Here is a 20,237-nt window from a genome sequence, read left to right on the forward strand (position 1 = left end):
TGGCAATCAGATCATTTCCTGGCCTAGTTCAAGGTGTTGGTTTTGATCTTTAAATCCCTTAATAGCCCGAGACCTTGGTATCTAATCCACATGAGCCTGAGTAGCTTAGTATTATTTTTGAAGGACATGTGAGGACCCCCCCCCACCTTAAGTTACGTGGGTGGTTACCAAATAGGTCTTTGGAATGGTGGCACATAAATTATGGAATTCCTTAAGAATGTGCACTTATTATCATCATCATTGATAACTTTCAGATGCTAGATTCTCTTGCTCTCTTTATTGCATAGCTGTCAACTTTTCCCTTTTCTTGCAAGGAATCCTATTTGGAATGAGGGAATTTCCCTTTAAAAAAAGGGAAACGTTGACAGCTATGTTATTGTGGTACTTTATTATTTATTAATATGTGGTTTTATTAAGGTGGTTGTTAAGCCACCATAGGATGACCAAGGTGTACAGCCATCCTGAAATGAATTAAAAAATCCCCAAGAAGATACTTCTGAATTAAAACAAGGGTTAATAAGAAGCGTGTGTAAAAAGTAAAAGCGTCAAGAATGAAAGAGAAAAATAAGACAGCAATGTCATTATTCCATTAAGTTCACATTTAGAACACGGTTGCAGCTGGACAAGTTACAAAAAGAACGGCAAGATATTAGGAAAGACTTAAATCATTGAGGCTTCTTAGGGAATATAATGGAGGGGGAGAAGAATGTAAAATCCTAAGTAGTTTGAGGGAAAATGTAATCCTTAATGTTTCATTTTGAAACCTAGCATTAAATACTTGAAATGTGGAAAAGAAATTACCTGTTATCAATGTGAGATGGGTTTCCTAGTGTGAGCACCATAATCCTGTTTAGGACTGCATTTTTACAGTCAAAAATAACAGCTCTTATTTTTGTTTCCCAGGTATGGGGATGGACCTCGCCCCCCCAAAATGGCTCGATATGACAATGGAGGTGGCTACAGAGGTGGCAGTGGTTACAGAGGTGGTGGTGGCGGCTACAGGGGTGGATATGGAAGTGGTTATGGAAGCACTTTCCCTGGTGGTTCTGGGGGAAGGGGATATTCCAGTGGTGCTGGAGGAGGTGGCTTTCGAGGTGGTGGAGGCTTTCAAGGATACCAAAGTGGAGGAAACCGAGGGGGTGGGTTTAGAGGCAGGTGGGGGTGGTAGGGGTGGAACAATAGTACCACCCAAAAATAATGATGCATGATCTTGTTTTTCCCCATGTTTCTTTGCTTGTAATGCAGAAGTGTTTCTAGTCCTAGAGTTCACAAAGGATTGAAACTTTAATTTGATATAATAAATAATCATATTGCTATGATACTCTTTCATGATGTGTTCATTTTGATCTTAATAAAACAAGTTACTTGTTTTTAAATAGATTCATATGCGTCATATTTTTAGAGGCCGTCTCCTGCCACCCAGAAGTGCTCTGTTGGATATAATTTAACTGCAAAAACAGTGGAGAATGCCATTTCATAGGTTTGCACATAGTCTCTATGATGTAGTTCAGGGATTGCAAACCTGGTGAACTCCCACCCACTTGGAATTCTGGGAGGAGTTGCTCAGCAACATCTGGACAGCACTACATTGCCTGCCCCTGGTGTAGTTGGCCATATTTGGTCCAAGTCTTCCAGCAGGGCTCAAAACGTCTTCACTTGCTTCATAGCCTCCAACTTCTCAAGGAACTGGAGTCCTAGGAAATGGGAGAGGATGCTGGGGAGGTAGATCAGAGCAATAGCACTAATCTCTTACCTCATTCTCTAAAGAACTTGAAAATTCAAGAGTCCATCAGTTTCTACGTCTGGGCCTGCACAGGTACATTTCCATGGCATGCACAGCTTTGAAGGAGTACTATCCTAGGCCTCTTAAGACAGCTATGTTTGTTCCTCATCACTATCTCTTTTTGACATCTTGTTGGGGAAATAAAACTATGGTAATAGTTATGCTGAAACTAAGTATTTTTCAGTATATAAGATGCCCTCATATATAAGACAACACCTATATTTCTTTTACCCAAAATTAAGAAATCTAGCCAGAACCTGAACAGCCTGGGCTGCCCATACCAGAACCCCTGTGCATTCACCATCCATGTATAAGACAACCCCCAATTTTTGACTTTTTTTTTTTAAGGCAAAAACCATCGTCTTATACACGGGAAAATACGGTAAATTATTAATGATGCATTCGTGTTAACACTAGATGTGGAAGGATAATAAAAGGGCCAGAAAAAACTGACAGTTAACCTTTAATGTTGAATTGAAAAGGACTAACTCCACTTCCAAGTCCAGAATTCCTTATTTCTCACATAATCAATTTTAAGTAAGTCAAGTTTAGCTCTAGCTCCTCAGTCATACTGTCCCATGACTTCTATCCTTGACCTGCCAGAAGTATGCTAAATTTTATGGGACTGGCGTTCAAAATATCCTACTTCATTCGTAAGACCTGTTTATAATACAGTAAAAATTAACTCAACAAGACAAACTTGCAGTAATAAATCAGCAGTTTTAACTACTTTTCAGTAAGTCTGAAGGTTACTTACTGCTGTACAGGCTTTTAAAAAATATATTTCCGAGTTGGAATAGTGAGTACAGAATTCAAACTGATAGCCTCCAAGGGCTTATATTTTGAGCTATAAGCTATGGCTTCTGGTGCCAAAGACTTAAATGGAAATTAAGCTTAAATTCTTGCCAAGCTATGAAGAGCTTTCTGTTTACTAAGAAATAGAAATTACGGAGCTATTTCATGTTTCATCAGTATCCATAATAACTTATTAATATCCTTTAATACAACAAGTTTTCCTTTGTAGCTGAAACCTGTAGCTTCAGTTAACTATGCTGATGCCTTTGGTGTTGTCTTCTAGTATGTTTGTGCTCATCTCAAGGCTCAATTCCTGCATTAGTTTGGAAACAGAATCTTCGCCATCTCCTGCAGCAGCACATTCCACTGTTCCTTCAGCTGTAGCACACAGCTGCTCAGAAGGCTTAATAATGGTCACTCCATATCCATTGTTACTGTAAATATGATTGTTTTTCATCCTTAGTTTAGGAGCAGGAAGAACCTGTTAAGAAGGAATCAAAAGTTTATTCATAAACTCTCGGTAGCATCTTAATCAAATTATCTTCTTAAACATGGAAATCTTTTCAAATAATTTAGGTTGTTACAGTAGCATTCCATTGTCAACAAAAAATTACCTTAATGTTAATTCCACCAAAACTACCATGTGAGGAGTCACAGGTTCGGAAGTTATTGCAGTGGTGAATTTTGTTACCCTCCAGAGTAGCTGTGCTTCCTGGGTATAACTCGACTCCAGCCCCCTGAGTGCAAAAACCAAAATTTTGATTGACATGCAACTAGCTGTTCCTACTGATCATGTTATCAGAACAAAATCAATTTTTTTGTGTGAATACAAGTTAACTGATGCAGATCATTTAGAGTTCTGGTCAGCAACTAGCAGCTGCGCAGTACTGAGGAGTGCATAGAGTACTGGACCAGAACTCCACTTGCATGCTGCAAAACTGATTGGAATCAAGTCGTCTTGTCACATCTACCATCCCGTCCACTCACACCTCTTTCCTGTGGACCGGCAACTGTAATATTGAAATTTATGCTATCTATCACTGACATCAAGTCTCTTCATTATTAGTTCCCCTTCTGCATTAAACCAGGTTTTTGTGTGTTCACTGAATGAAAGCATCTTACATTCTCATATGCGTATTGTATCTTGTTTTGAACTGAAATAGAGTACCTGAGCTCCAGTAATCTCACTGTTTATAATTGTCAGAGAAGCCCCAACAAGTACACAGACACCAGTTCCTTCACACTTCAAAACACAGTTCTCCAAAAATGTGTGTCCAGATTCAACTACTATAATACCATCGAGAGTCCCTTGCTGCTGCACAGTAATATTCATTATCTTCAGATTTTGAGCCCTGGACACTATAAAACTGTCATAGACAGGATCTGAAACAATCACAATTTCCTCTCGTCTTCCAACTCCTAAACAAAATGGAGAAACGGAATTATTAAAATCAATTAAATGTAGAAGTGCACAGAAATTGGACAGTGGGAGTAGGGAGGAAATGTACATTTGACCAAGCAGCTTTAAGTACAGTGGTACCTCAGGTTAAGTACTTAATTCGTTCCGGAGGTCCGTTCTTAACCTGAAACTGTTCTTAACCTGAAGCACCACTTTAGCTAGTGGGGCCTCCCGCCACCGGAGCACGATTTCTGTTCTCATGCTGAAGCAAAGTTCTTAACCCAAGGTACTATTTCTGGGTTAGCAGAGTCTAACCTGAAGCGTATGTAACCCGAGGTACCACTGTATTTCAAAAAAAAAATGGATGGTATTCAATGCTGTCCTTGTTCAACCAGAATGCAGTTTTCCTTTCCTCTCTTCTGTGCCCCCACGCCACCTGCAAAATCTGCTTCAGAGGACTGATGCACATTGGTGGCACAGTTTGGTGGTTGGCTGATGGCTGTCAGAAAAACAGAGAGCTGACCATGCCTTGCATTTGCTACAATCTGGAGCCAATTCTGAGCCAACTTGGAATTTAGCAGGACACAAAACTTTCTATGCCGATTGCACTGTATAGTTCCTAATGTGATCCAACACTGATGGCTGCACCCGTGTACAGTGGTACCTCTGGATGCAAACGGGATCCGTTCTGGAGCCCCAGAACCTGAATCTGTGTGTCTGCACGTGTCGTGATTCGCCGCTTCTGCGCATGCGCGTGACGTCATTTTGAGCATCTGTGCATACGCAAGCGGCAAAACCCGGAAGTAACACATCCCGTTACTTCTGGGTCGCCGCAGAGCACAACCCGAAAACGCTCAACCTGAAGCAACTTCAACTCGAAGTATGACTGTAGTCCCAATCCGATCACCAGCAATAGTTGTAAAGCTATGCTCAAGAGCAGGAGAGGAGACCATGAAATTAGACCCACTCTTCTACAGCTGATGATTAATTTGCTATTGCAGATAATATGACCAGTGCTGTACATGTTTGCAGTTGCTTCAGAACTTGTATTAAGAAGCTGTAATGCCTATAATAAGAGACACAAACAAGAAATGTTTTTATATAAAACCTTAAATGATTCACTCTCCAAATTCTGAAAACCTGAAAGAGCCTCACATTTAACCAATCTTTATTCTAATAGTTGGTTTTAGTTTTCTTAATCTATTCGATAAAAATCACAGCAGGCACACTACTGACCTTTAATAACAATATCTTCAGTTAACATGGAAAGGTTTGCTGCTTTATATTCTCCTGGGAAAATAAGCACATTATCTCCACTGTAACAGCTGTCCAAAGCCAGGTTTAAGTTATCATGCTGCTGAAGAAGTGTGTCTGGGGCTAATTCTTTAACCTGGGCAGATGAGACAGATACAAAGTAAAATTGGGGATTAGCCAGTCTTGTTTTAAAGGTTAATGTGGTTTTTTAGCCTATCCTTTCACTGTTGCTTCTATGCAGCATACTTCTAGGAACTCTCTGAACTTTACATGCTGTTCCCTACCTACAGTACAGTGGTACCTCAAGTTACAAATGCCTCAGGTTACAAACTCCGCTAACCTGGAAGAGTTACCTCGAGTTGAGAATTTTGCCCCAGGATGAGAACGGAAATCGTGTGCCGGCGGCGCAGCAGCAGCAGCAAGAGGCCCCATTAGCGAAAGCATGCCTCTGGTTAAGAACAGTTTCAGGTTAAGAGCAGACCTCTGGAACGAATTAAGTTCGTAACTAGAAGTACCACTGTACACATTAGTTTCCTTCTGTATTAAGTGCACAAGTGTTGTTAGCATGTCTCTAAAAAACAAAACAAAAAACAATTTGGGCAAAGTTCCTTTATGGGTTATGTGTGTAAGTGCCATATTGGATGTGACCAGCACCAAGATGACAGACACTCTGAAATGATAATAGTGTTTTCATAAACACCTTGCCAGTGCAAAAATGCTAGTCTTCATCTACTTTGCTAGCACTAAAACAAACAGCAGCTTATTAGGACAGTTTTTAACCAAGCAAAACTGAAATTAAATTAAAAGACTGCTGAATTCAATCCCCTTCCAGCCAGACTGCTTTCGGGAGAATCATGAAGAGAGCAGAAGGCAACAGCTAAGTCTACAGTATTTCAAAATAAAAGAATCCTGCACCTTACAGTTCTACCAAGGGAGCAATAATGGAGAAGCTGTTTGGGTAGGGTTGGAGAGAAGAAGGGATATCAAGGAAAGTTTGCTGAAGAAGAAGCAGCAGTCTCAGCTACTTGGATATTTATTCAAATGAACTCCTTACCATTTCTGCTGCTGCTGTTTTTGCAACAATGTAAGTTACAGTTTTTCCATCATCTCTGTGTCCTTTCCTCCGTTTCAAAATTCTTGGGGTCAGAGGTCCATGAGCCCTAAAATTTAAAATGAACTTTGTACTATCAATAATGCCTTAGGCAAAGCATTCTGTAGATGTATTTAAATAAAATTGGCTTCAAGTATGCTTAGCATTGTATTTCTTTCAGCTTTAAACAGATACAGACATTTAAGCCTAAACAATATCCCTACAGAAAATGAGCATACCAGAAATGTCTGGCATGACAAAGCCTTGAAAATGCAAAGCGAAAAAATACGAAGCATTCAGTATTTTTACTCTTTGCCAGACAACTTCATTTACAACTGATGTAATTGCTCTGTGGGCCCTAGAAATGTTTACTATGAATATTGGCTTAATAAAATTTGAACTTCAACTACTTAAAGTATAAACAGTATTCAAGGCAGCTAATTAAAAAGAACTAAAGGGTGCTGCGTCAAAGCTATTTGAAAGCATTTTTATCAACCATTTTGGAGGGGAGAATTAATCTTTAAAAGCAGAAACCAATATATTCACAGATCATTAGTATTACAAAGTTAGTATCTGCTAGTATAAGAAAAAAAGATTTTTAAACGTTTTCATGCTCCATGTCCTCTGCCCCCCAGTGATTTCTCAATAATTCATTCAATTTTTGAACTTTTGCTCTGTTAAATATTTTAATGAAATAGAAGCATAGAATATAATAATTATTACAAAAGAATATACATATTTAAATAAACTTACATAGTCTTAAGTATAACAAAGGTCTCAAAATAACGAAGGAAAATTTAACAGGACCAGCTGAACTGGCAGCTTTTATATCACAGGGAACTGCAGAACTAATGCTGCCAGTCTAACCCCCTGAACCTGGGAGTGAGCCCTGTGGAATTTAATAGAACTAAGTAGACATGCTAACTGTCGCATGGTAACAAGAAGGAGTCCTGCTTTTCTACAACTAATCCTTTCTAACTCTAAAATAAGAGTTAGTGATAAGTGAAGTTCCACCAAATAGAAAACCTGTTACACTGGATTTTAGGTACTTTTTCCTTCATTGTCTAGATTAATATGAAGGGGAAAGTACCGTATTTTTCGCTCCATAAGACGCACTTTTTTCCTCCTAAAAAGTAAGGGGAAATGTCTGTGTGTCTTACAGAGCAAATGTGTGGTCCCTGGAGCAGAATTGCCCAGGGGCAAAAAGCAGATTGTGCTGCTTCTTCTTCTTTTTTTAGAAAGAGGGAAGGGGGTGTTGAAACAAAGCCGCTGAGCAGCTGATCGGCAAGCGATTGGGAGGGAGATAAGGGACTCTAGAGATAAAGGAGGCTGCCTGGGAAGGGGGAGGTACAAGCCCATGGATCCTCAGGATTTCTGCATCGGGTCACCCCAAATTCAACATCAGATCACATAGTATGTCCATGGCTATAGCCTGCACCAAAAAATAATGCATCCACTGTTTCGTGGGGCCGCAAAGGTGCAAAAACATGGCTACAAAGCATGGATCCACATGGATTCTCAGGGTTTTGCATTGGGCTACCCCAAACTCACTGTCAAATCACATATCATGTCTGTGGCCACAGCATGAACCACAAAAAAAAAAAAAAAAAAAAAATATCCACTGTTTCGCTCAGAATATTTTTTCCGTTTTCCTCCTCTAAAAACTAGGTGCGTCTTATGGTCAGGTGCGTCTTATGGGGCGAAAAATACGGCACCTAAAATGCACTGTAATAGGTTTTCTATTTGGTGGAACTTCACTTACCACTATGGCCCTAATTACTTATGGAAATATGTACAATTGTGGGAAGAACACATTGTTACTAAGTTCATAGCTGTCAACTTTTCCGTTTTCTTGCGAGGAATCCTATTCGGAATAAGGGAATTTCCCTTAAAAAAAGGGAAATGTTGACAGCTATGTAAGTTCAAAAAGTTTCTTTATGATTATACAAAACACAGCTAGCAGCTCTACAAGTTCTCAGATAGGGATTTCTCCGTTCTTCTGAGTTGCCACACACTGAAACTAGGAGCATAATTACTCATGCAGACGTGTAACCTACCGTTGGCTCCTGCCTTTCAAAAAATGAAGCAATCCATTACAAATCTGTGGAAATTGTTGATCTGGATAAATCTACTGGCATTATGATGATTATCTTAACTAATAAATAAATAATTAGTTATTTATCATATGTGGCTCTCTAAGCTAGATGCTGACACACTTAATCACATTTACATGCCATTCCCACCAATTTCAATGGAATTTGCTTTCTTTTAAGCGTATTCAGAAGAGCTGCTTTTGTTCTTTCCATTGATGACAAAAATGGTATGAAAATTAAGTTATTTACTACTGCAAACATTTCTTAATAAAAGTATGTACATACACTTAAAGGAACCAAATTTAATGCTATGGCAGAGTTTCCCAGTTTAATATTTATTCAACTGTTACACCAAACAGAATAAAAAACAGAAATGCAAAAACTAGTAAACAGGTGTATACCCAAATGTCCAATCCTGTAATTTCAAGTCTCTGCCTTAATGGCACAATCTGAAAACATACGAGGAGAAATGTCCAGGCCACTGCTGTAGTGTCAGGAGTATTTCATTTATCATATATGATCTTATGAAAAAATATTGACTGGCTCTGACTAGTAGACCTGGGGTGGGACTGTGAACTCATCTGCGCTTCATTCAAGAGGCACTTTAGGCACAACAGGACAGACAGTTAAGGTGACATCATTTCATCAGATACCTCCTAGCAATCGTTTATAATGGAAATACACAATATATTATTAACTACACCTGGATACGCCAATCTGAGTGTACATCTACACAAATTATGTTCAATGTAATTAAACATATACAGTGGTACCTCGGTTTTTTAACGTCTTCGTTGACTAATATTTTGGTTTTCGAATGCTGTAAGCCCGGAAGTAAATGCTGTTGTTTTTGAACGCGCCTTGGAAGTCAAACTGGAAATATGGCTTCCCTATTCGAGTTTATCGTTTTGAGGCTTCCGTACTGAGTTTTCGGTTTTTGAACGTTTCGAAACTCGAACCATCTTCTGGAACAGATTACATTCGAAAACCGAGGTACCACTGTAGTAGCATCTAATTCACTAACAAATGAACTGTACTTACAATTAAAATAAAGCAACAGGTAATTAAAACAAGCTATTTAGACAACAAGCAAAATAATTGAACCATTTTTTAAAATCAATGTCAACTTAAATTACCTCAAGCGTAAATCTTCCCATATTTTCAACAATCCACATAGCATTACCAATTCATAATACTTTTTCCAACATTCAACTGCTTCTTCTGCTGTGGGTTCTCCTTTAATATTACTTTGGTAATGAATCAACTCCAAATGCAGACTTTTGTACTTTTCAAGATTTCTTCTAAAACGATGAGCAATCGGAGCAGGGATAGTCCCATTCTGAATATCACACCAACTATGAAGATTTAAGAAAATTAGAGCTTCTCCTTTTGAAACTTTATGCAAAAACTAAGCTCTATTAGTTCTCTCAAACAGCAGATCAGGAGGTTAACTTGAATAAGAATTGCATCACTTCAAACTGCAGGTGACGTTACTCTCATGACAGGATGTCCCTCTATATATTAAAAAAAATAAAATCCAATTTATAGCATCTTAACATGTTACGGAAATAAATGGCTTCTAACCTAGCCCTCTCCATCACTCAGTAGAGCCTTCACCAAAAATCTGAAGTACTTCCTCATCTGCTGTTTGTGAGAACTATTCCTGAGCAGCATAAGGTAATGGTAAAGGGACCCCTGACCATTAGGTCCAGTCGCAGACAACTCTGGGGTTGCGGCGCTCATCTCGCTTTATTGGCCGAGGGAGCCGGCGCACAGCTTCCGGGTTATGTGGCCAGCATGACTAAGCCGCTTCTGGTGAACCAGAGCAGCGCACGGAAACGTCATTTACCTTCCTGCCGGAGCGGTACCTATTTATCTACTTGCACTTTGACGTGCTTTCGAACTGTTAGGTTGGCAGGAGCAGGGACCGAGCAACAGGAGCTCACCTGAGTAGCATACTTACATCTTAATTCTCTCTTCTATCAGTGCAGCATAGGTCTCGCTCTTTTCATCATCATCCCAGTCTCTCCAAAGGAAGTCATAGAAGAACCTAAATAAAAGCCATAATTGCATTGCATTGATAATTATTATAAAAAGTACCTAAGTATATACGGCTACAAAGTTCAGGAGGCACTTGGGAGACTGGAGAAAGAGGACTACCATCTTTGCCACTCCCTAGTACTTGAGTAGAGACAAGGGCATCATCTAGCTGCTGTGAACCATTTGGCCTTGTGAGGCCTGTTCTGAACTGCATTTAAGCCAAGCTACTGTGGCCCATAGAGTGCCATGAACCCAGTTTTAGGATGGTTCAGTGTTATTTTTATTTATTTTGCTTTGAACTCTAATTTTTATATTTGCTCTGTATTAGTTATCTATTAAGTCTAGATTACTGAATTGTGATACTCAATTCCTTATGGGTTATACCCAATTGTGGTAGCTTGTTAAGGCAGCAACCATTACAACAGCCTCACCTTACAACAGCACAACCACCAAATCCAATGGATGTCCTCCCCTTGTGAAAGATGTCGCCCGACTGCCAGCACAACTGCTACTGTTATACAGTCGTACCTCCGCTTACGTATCCCTCTGGTTATGTAAACTTCAGGATACGTAAGCGGCAAACCCGGAAGTATATTTCTGGCTTTTTGCCACGTGCGTATGCGCAGAAGCGCTCCACCACCACGCGCATGTGCACAGAAGCGGTCCCTCCAATTGTGGAATCCTCGGGATCTGACCGGAGCTCCAGAACAGATCCCATTTGCAACCAGTGGTACCACTGTACTCTGCGGCACTTAAGCTTGTGTGCTAACACAGAATAGCATCAGCTGTCAATCTTTTTGAACTAACACTATGTTGGATCTCATCCTTTCTTTAATCATTTTTATCTTACTTGCATTTTTTATATGTTTTGTGACATACTATTTTTCAGAAGTTATGCATTTTGCTAATAAGTTGATTTTTGTTGAGAGATGATTTGGGTATATTTTACTGTAGAAAATGGGCATGTAAGTAAGCTAAAAAAGGACATTCATTGCCAGAATGTATCTAGCAAAAATATATAGCAGAAATAATAAAATTCAGAAGGCAAAAGAGGGAAAAGCAAAATAAAAGTTTATAAAATTAATTTTGTTAATCTTGCTGTACCTCTTCCTATACAGTACAGAAAAACTTTAATGTACAAGCTGTTTATATTATGTCAACTTTACCGTATTATTGGTACACAATACAGTGGTACCTCGTGTTACATACGCTTCAGGTTAAGAACAGCTTCAGGTTAAGAACAGACCTCTGGAACGAATTAAGTTCGTAACCCAAGGTATCACTGTAATGTATTCCATCTTTTTCTCAATAAAAGAATCCTTTTTTACTTCATTTCTGGGAGAGCTGTGTCAGCTAAAATGTATTGTCTTCTCTTATGTCTAAACACCTCTCTGCCTGGCTTTGCTTGAATAGGTGCCTTACTTTGGTTCAAAATATTGATGTTCTGTTTTGGGATATTTTTAAATGTCCTTATATTTCTATAAAGTCTTTTATGCTCTCCTTTCTTTCTGCAGCCTAAAGAAATAAAAACTTCTTTATGTTTAGCCGTTTGACAGATTGACCACATTAACCCCAGAATATTGTAAAAGAGTAGCAGGTGAGGAAGCAATACAGGCTTCCTTTATATAAAAAAAATAGAAAGATTAAAACAAAATACAGAAATGACATGAACTCACACTTCCCCCAAAGGTGGGACCAAATATTGGTTAGGTTCTGTTTATTTTTGGCTAAACTTCTTTAAACTCAAAGTTTGGATGAAATTGCCTAGTTATTTACAACAAACCCTGAATAAACTGTAGTCACTAATTAGATACAATGGCTGAATAACATCTGTTGAAAATCTCCTGGAAGCAGTATTTTAAAGCATAATAAGTGGGATGGCCACATTAGTCAAAGCAGCTGACATATGACAGGAACTTACAGCTCCAAACCAAGAAGAATCAAATTAAAGATAAGAATCAAAACAAGGCCCCAGGGAAATAATGTTCCTACATCAGCCATAGCTCCAGATGACAGACCGGTAAGTCAACAAGGAGCTGAGATAAAATACTACAAGAATATGCAATTAAAGCAATAGGCACATAACGTCTGGAAACCACAGATTCATAATGTCAATGTTACAAATTAGCAGCCCCGAATGGCTAATAACCATTAAAAGAATGCCAGCAGTTCATCCTTGGTAAAGTGCTTTCCAAATTTTGCTGCATTTTGATGTATCCACTGATTATGTGTTTCTGTTACCCAAGAGCTGTTAATAATGGGGAGAAAGTAAAGTACTGAAGGACACATTAACTGACCACTAGTAAGTTTTGTAAGGTTTTAATATTTCAGGGTTCTGTAACTTAAAATGAAATAAAGGAAGCTGCCTTTTATCAGATCAGATTATTTCTCCATCAATCCTATTATTCTCCACTTTGACTGGTAGCAGCTTGCAAAGCTGTCAGGCAGAGATCTTTCACATCACCTGTTACCTGGGATGCCAGGAACCATCACCTGCACATAAAGTGTGTACTCTACCTCCCTAACTTCAAAAATAAGCTTCTACCCTCAGTCTAATATTCTTAAATTCTTTTTCTATTAGTTATTTCTATTTTGTCACACCTTCTTTAATATGCTGTTGAATCCCAAACTCTAGAAAAACATACCTCACAATTTCCAAAGCCTTGGCTATATCATACACTGCGCTGTCCTGCCCCTCTACAGGATAGACTTCCAAAAGAGGCACACAATGATCCATTTCCTCCAGAACTTCATCAACTAACTGTCTTGGAATATTTGCAATATTAGAGGAAAAGGGTTCAGCTACAGATACAGAAACTTTGAAGTTAGCAGAGGGATTCTGGGGCAGTTTGCAAGTAACCTGTAACAAAGAAACAATTACAAGGTTAAAATAGATTAAGATTTATATATAGATTTCTCAACTCTTTTGACTTTTGTTATACAATTTATGGCTACAATCCTATTCTCAAGATAGGTCAACTGAGAGGTTATTGGATATGACACAAGTTATGCTGACATTGCAGCAATTTAAGTCCCCCCACCCACATGGGAGTATAAGAATGCCCAGTCCATTATGCTTAAAGAACATTGAAATGGTAGGTTTTCTAAACACCAGATTATTGAATGCACAAAGACTGAAAAATGTGCCCGATCAGCTGCCGCGCAGAAAACAAGAGAGTAGATAGCAAAGATAGAATTAGGTCAATTTAAAAAGGAAGTGGGAAGGAAATAAGGAATCTCAACTAAACTTGTACATGTTTCATTGCATACTGCTGTCCCATATATATATATATCATCATACCCTCCAAAGGGAATTCTTGTCAGTAAGCAAGTTTTCCTGGGTCAGAGCTGGAACTCTTTGCCCCAGTATAACAGAACTCCCAAAGAAGGTTTGGCTATTATATAATAATTATTATTACTGAAAATAGTATGTATTTTCATACAGAAGAAGTTATATTATTATACTTTTTTCTGTTTTTAAATGTATTTTTATTAAAGATTTCTTGGTTTACAAAAGTATGTGCAATGTCTCATTTTTCAAGTTACATTTTTTACAGATCAGTTTCATTTGTTGAGACATTAGTGTTACATTAGGAAGAAAAAGGGGGAAAGAGTGGAGGGGGGAATGGGGAGGGGGTGATGTTTCCATTTTACTTAACGTATGTGTGGGGTTTAGCGTCAGCAACGCTTGTGCAGGTTCTCTTTGGTGTTGAGAGGTTGGGGGTTGGCCTAGGGTGTGATTGTTCATTTGTGATTGGCTGTGGTGAATTTTGTTTTCATGTGTGAGTGGGGTGGGTGGATGTTTTGGACCGGTTAGCCATATTGATTCGTATGACGTTGATGGATTCTTGTCATTGTTTTGTTGGGCTGTGTATGTGATAAAGGAGCCATACCGGGGTGAGGGCGTCTTCTATTTGTCCCTGTGTCAGTTTCCGTTTATAGTATTGGTTAATTTTTCTAGTAAGACTGTTTCCCATACTATTTGGTACCATTGGTCCATGCTTACTCCTGACAGGTCTCTCCAGTGTCTGGTTATGATGTTTCTGGTTGCTGAGAGTAGGTGGATTATGAGTTCTTTGTGATATGAGTGGGCATTATTGTCTTGGAAGATGCTTAGTAGGGCCAGTTCTGAGGTTATTTCTAATACTTGCTTAGTTATTTTGCATATTTCTTTTATGGCTGTTGTCCAGAATAAATGGATTTTGGGGCATTCCCACCACATGTGGAAGTATGTGCCTGTGGAGGTGCACCCTCTCCAGCATTTTGGTGAGGTTCCTGGGCGTATTAGCACTAATTCCCTTGGTGTTAGGTACCACCTGTAGGTGAGTTTCAGAGTGAGTTCCTTCCTTTTCGTTGATATGGATTTGAAGGGGGGTTTAACTTTAGACCACATTCTGGTCCACTGAGTGGGGTTAATCTCATAGCCTATGTCGTCCTCCCATTGTTTTTTGATTACGTCTAGGGGGTTCGTGGGGTTTTGGAGTAGCATTTTGTATACTGCAGATACCATCCCTTTTCCATGACCCTTTGTTGTTAGGAGGAGGTTTTCGAAGGTTGTCAGGGGACTAGTTGCTGCTTTTACCACTGGATTGTTTAAGAGGGAATGTACGGTAAATGGTGGTGTGTTAACCAGGGCATTTGGGTGTCTTCTAGTTTGTCTTGTATTTCTTGTGTTGATAAGGGTTTGTTATTTTTATAGAAATCTGTTAGGAGATATAGGCCTTTGGTTTGCCAGGTTTTTATTTGGAGGTTTTGTGCTGTGTGGTGGAATAATGGGTGGTATGCCAGGGGAATTAGTTGGGATGGGGTTGGAGACAGTTTGCCTATTTCTGCTTTCCATGCTTTAAGCATGGTCTGTGTGTAGCTGTTAAGTGTTGTGGGAATTTTCCTTAGTTTGTTTGGGAGGAATGGGTATGCTGTGGTGCAGGTATTTTCAACTGTGTCCCTTTCTAGGTGTATCCATTGTTTTGTCTCATCTTTTAGTATATATGGGATTATGTAGCGTACTTGGTTGGCAATGTAGTATAGTTCTATGTTGGGGATTCCCCATTCTCCCTCTGAGGGGGGGGAGGTGCAGGTATTTGGAGCTTATTTTTGGTTTTTTTGTGTGAGAAATAAATAAGTGTAGGTTTTTTTCTGCCGTTTACAGAGTTGGGTTGGGGGAATCCAGACTGGGAGGGTTAGGAATAGGTAGGTTAGTTCTGGGAGGGGATCATTTTGATCATGGCTATTTTGTCTGAGAGAGTGAAGTTCATGTTGTTCCATCTCTTTAGGTCTTTGTTAATTTGTCACCACAAGGGGTTGTAGTTGTGGAGCTGTAATTTATTGAGGTTTCTGGTTATTTGTACCCCTAGGTATCTGAACTTGGTCTGGCAAAGTTTTATCTTGGTGACATTATTATACTTTTTTTCAAACCTAAAAATACAATAAAAATAGTGCCATGTTGACACTATATACTATGCTCCCTTGTGTGTAATATGGTCACTGTGTCTCCCCACCCTCTAGAATGCAATCCTAAAAATACCTTATTTAAGGAGCACAATCAAAATTCAACAAGCAAATACTTGGGGAAGGCCTCATACCAAAAGGACTTCACCTCCTGGCAGAGGTTGCCAGGCAGACTTTCCTGCAAGGAGGTTACAAAGAATAGCAACCATCACTGGTGGAGCTTCCAGACTACTACTATTTTGCGGTGGGATTCAAGGACACGCAGGCAAATTCAGGTGGCACAATACTTGATTGGAAGGCTTTGTGCAAGAAACCCACCTCCCCTTAAAAGTTCAGACTTCTTGCAACAAGGAAAGTGATGGGGAAATGCACTGGAAAGTGTAGGATGACACTAGCTTTGACCCAACGTCGTCTAGCCTCCCCACAAACAAATCAGAATGAATGCTCATCAAAGAACCAACGTTATCTAATTTCTCTGCAAACAACAGGATGAATTATGAACAAACATAAAATATAAACAATTAGAACCAAAAACACTGTGGTGACTTTCCCAATAGAGGCAATATCTGTGAAAATAAGAAATATGTGAAATGATTGGGTAACTTATAAAGACCTATTAATAGAAGTAGATCACGAGGTAAAATGAAGGAGGTTTGAAGATATAAGAAGTTTAGTATCCAACTGGTTGCAGTATCATCAGCTTAATGAAGTACAGTAGCATCTCAGCTTACGTGACCCTTGGGTAATGTAAACTTTGGGTTGCAAAAGCAGCAAACCCGGAAGTGTTTCGCCGTGTGCACATGCGCAGAAGCGCTCTACTGTGCCGTGCACATGTGCAGAAGCGGTCTGCACACGCATACGTGGTCCCTCCAGTTGCGGAAACCTCGGGATCTGAACGGAGCTCCGGAATGGATCCCATCCGCAACCAAGGTACCACTGTATTTAAGTTGGATTTAAAAAATGGTTTTTCAACTAAAACCTCTCTATTTGAAAAAGAGTTGCTAGAAAACAAAAGTAAATTAATTTCCAAAATGTTCAATCTATTATTGGAATGGCAAACATTCCAATGGCAAACAAAATTGGAATGGCTAGTTTTTATTCCTTACCTGTTTTAAGTCTTATGAGTTCTGTTTATCCATATCTTTTATCTTATGCTGGTCTGTGACAGAAATAAAGTTTGATACTAACTAATACAGCTAAAAAAAGATGAGCAGATTAAATAAGTGATGTTACATTGGGCAAGGGACTTTGGTTACAATATTGAAACAGCAGCATGGGAGAGGTTATGGAATGTAGACTTAAAATTTACAACATGCTATATTTTGAAAGAAAACTACATGAAAATGATGTACAAATGGTATTTAACTCCTGCTAAACTAGCTCCTGCGGGAAGGTAAACGGAGTTTCCGTGCGCTGCTCTGGTTTTCCAGAAGCGGCTTAGTCATGCTGGCCACATGACCCGGAAGCTGTCTGCGGACGAATGCCGGCTCCCTCGGCCTATAGAGCAAGATGAGTGCCACAACCCCAAAGTCGTCCGCGTCTGGACCTAACAGTCAGGGGTACCTTTACCTTTACCCTAGCTAAAATGTATAAATCAAAATCAAATGTATGCTGGAAATTCAAAGAAAAAAAGGGCACCTTTTACCACATGTGGTCGTCATATAAGGTAATAAAAACCTTCTGGGAGAAGATGAGTTGAAAAAAATGTTAAAGATAACTTTTTCAAAGAAATGAAGCTTTTCTTTTAGGAATATTAGATATCAAATGACCAAAAAAAAACTGTTCATGTATGTGACCACAGCTGCTTGGATACTGCTAGCCCAGAGATAGAAGGAAGATATGGTCCTGATCAAGGAAGAATGAAAGATAAAATTAATGGACTATGCCCAAATGGCAAAATTAATGGGAAGAATTCGAAACCAGGAAGAATAAACCAGGAAGAATGGGGAAAATATAAAATTTATTTGATAAATTATTGTAAACAATTAAATTCATTAGCAGGATTGATTTGAGACTTGTAGTAAAAATTTGAACTAAGGAATATTTAAGGTTTTATTAAAGACTGGAGTTATAAAGGAGATGCAGGGAGTGGGGGTGGGAATTATAACATAAGGATCCACAAAAGGGAGGGAGGGAAGTCAAAGGGGATATATGTATTGTTTTCTGTTTTTAGTTCATGTTTTTATTTGAGATATATATATATATATATATATATGAATCATCAACAAACATGTCATCTGGAAGTGACCTGCAAAAGCCCTGGTTTCACTATAGTACACTGAAAGAAAAATGGAATGGAACATTCGGGACAGGGAAAATTATCAGAATAGGGCATTTCCTAAGTTATACAGGGGCCAGGCCATTTGGTGCTTTAAAGGGAATACAGGCAATGACTGATTTAGGCACGTCCAAACAACATGCGACCACACAGTGCCAAACCCGGAAGTAGCCCCAAAATGGGATGGAATGGGATGGAGAAGGCTTATGTGAATTCCACTGACGCATGTGAGACTCCAGAATGTAACCCTTGCACAAAAGGATTACCTGTATAGAACTATTACAGAACTATGAAAGAAACATGATAAAGGTAAGGCCTCACTGCTTTCAGATGGCTGGATGTAAGTAAGACACTTGAGAGAACATTCCCAACGGCATAGCTGAACTGGTGGGAGCTTCACTTTCATCGTACAATGTCTCAGACCCAGTAATAAAAAGACCAAGTATTCAAAAACTTTCTGAAAGACTTGTAATGTTTCCTGCCACAACAAAGTATTCAAATTGTGGCTATCTTCAAATTAATATTCACTGAACTGAAAGTACTAATTGTCACCAAATATTTTTTTAAATTAACATTCTAAAGAGAAATGTAGTTACCTCAACAAGCACACCAACATATGGTATGGGAATTTCTTCAGAATTAACAAAAAAAAGTTCTGGATTGGTCTTCCAGATTCCAAGCCATTTTTCCTTCATCTTCAACTTTTCCAAAAGGTATTTGCTAATGGCTTCATTGGCATCTTCTGCCTTTCGTGTAAAAGGAGAAAATGTCAGAAATGTATTTGGATATTTTCAGAAACGCACAAAACATAACCTTGCAAATTATAATACAAAATTGATCCTTTCCCTTTCTGCCCAGCTAGCCAAATCCCTTTCTCTACAGGGTGCGGCCAACCACACACACAATATGTCAATGCATCTACGAGTAGGATTTAGCTGAATGAAGCCATCTTTAATGATGAAGTTGTGGGTTGTGAAAATTGAGGGAATTCCTCAGACTGTTTTTCTCAGCACACAAATGCCTATCCTGTAACATAATTTGCTCTCTGCATGTATGTGTCCCCAGCTACTTCTCATAAATGTACAATCTGGAGAGGAGTCCCTAAGACAGTTGGAGAGGGCCTTGTATGCCCCTGCCTAGCAACACCTGCAGCCAAGCTGGTACCAAATGTATTGCTGTTTTCCTTTGGACAACATCAGCGGGGGGGGGGGGTGTTTCTTGCCATCTGGGCAGCCCAGGCCCTTCATACACGCCGCCAAGGCTGGTGCCGGGGGGGGGGGGGTCACTTCATTGCTGCTAACACAGTTTGACATCAGCCTCAGAGGTGCACTCTGGAGACAGACAGATGCCAACAACTTCTTTTTAACATTTTATTTGCTTCTATTTTCTTACTATTGTTACTTGCCATAGATGCTATGCAAGCCGAGATTTGTGCACAATTTCTCTAGCTATGTTAAGTAAATACATGCATACAGTCTAATCAGCCTATTTCTCCCTCTTGCTTTCCTGCCCAGGGGGGCACACATTCCATTCCACAAGTGTGCAATCTGTCTACTTGTTAACAGAGAGTTGAGCTGTACACTTGTAGTTATTCACATGTAAAGCTGGACGCGTGTAGCCTATGTATACGATACTTATTTGTACAGTACATATCTGTCCGCCGCCTCGAGTCCCTGTCAGGGGAAAAGGCGGGCTTGACCCATCAGTAAAGCCAGTGAGGGGGCCGAGGGCTGGGAGGCTCTTGTCTTGGCTCCTCTCCCTTGACCTTCCCTCCTCCCTCCCGGTCACCTTGCAGCCCTTCAGGAGGTCGTCGCAGTACAGCGCCGCCTTCCCGCTGCCGCTCAGAGCTCCCAGCTGAGAGGGAAACTGCGCCGGCAGCGGCCCGGCCTCCTCCTCCTCCTCCTCCGCCCCCGCGCCGCCCACGGGGACAGCCAGGCGGCGCTCCCTCGCGCTAAGAGGCGGCCTTTTCGCCGCCCCCGGGGCCGCTCCCGCTCCCTCCCCCGGCTGCTCCGCGGCGCCCGACGCCATCGCCCCTCTAGCTGCCCCGCCGCCGCCCC

At 40.0% G+C, this 20,237-nt stretch overlaps 2 protein-coding genes across 2 annotated transcripts in view; one reads left to right on the forward strand and one right to left on the reverse strand.

Annotated features, from left to right (window-relative positions):
• The window catches only part of DHX9 (DExH-box helicase 9), a 28,982-nt gene extending 27,606 nt beyond the window's left edge, over positions 1 to 1,376 (forward strand). Inside the window, 2 exon segments of the mRNA XM_081012050.1 lie at positions 904 to 1,140; positions 1,142 to 1,376. Of these exon segments, the coding sequence (XP_080868176.1) occupies positions 904 to 1,140; positions 1,142 to 1,208 (304 nt within the window). The 3' untranslated portion in view covers positions 1,209 to 1,376.
• Positions 1,377 to 2,229: 853 nt separating this feature from the next.
• On the reverse strand, positions 2,230 to 20,237 carry SHCBP1L (SHC binding and spindle associated 1 like). The gene is made up of 10 exons (XM_081012192.1): positions 19,969 to 20,237; positions 18,777 to 18,926; positions 13,100 to 13,314; positions 10,378 to 10,464; positions 9,551 to 9,769; positions 6,286 to 6,391; positions 5,214 to 5,367; positions 3,747 to 3,997; positions 3,193 to 3,315; positions 2,230 to 3,059 (listed from the first exon to the last, which is right to left on the reverse strand). Exons 1-10 carry the CDS (start codon positions 20,206 to 20,208, stop codon positions 2,823 to 2,825), a joined length of 1,782 nt encoding a protein of 593 aa, XP_080868318.1. The 5' UTR covers positions 20,209 to 20,237; the 3' UTR covers positions 2,230 to 2,822.

This window comes from Podarcis pityusensis, assembly GCF_964106645.2.
Source record: "Podarcis pityusensis genome assembly, chromosome: 6".
NCBI classification, from domain to species: Eukaryota; Metazoa; Chordata; class Lepidosauria; order Squamata; family Lacertidae; genus Podarcis; species Podarcis pityusensis.

Excerpts from the sequence above, each read along its gene's own strand:
- SHCBP1L (XM_081012192.1), bottom strand. The coding sequence starts at position 20,208 with ATGGCGTCGGGCGCCGCGGAGCAGCCGGGGGAGGGAGCGGGAGCGGCC. Across the intron at positions 9,770-10,377 it reads ATAGAAGAGAGAATTAAGAT|TTGGTGTGATATTCAGAATG; the intron begins GTAAGTATGCTA and ends AAATCTTCATAG. Across the intron at positions 6,392-9,550 it reads TGGGAAGATTTACGCTTGAG|GGCTCATGGACCTCTGACCC; the intron begins GTAATTTAAGTT and ends TTTAAATTTTAG.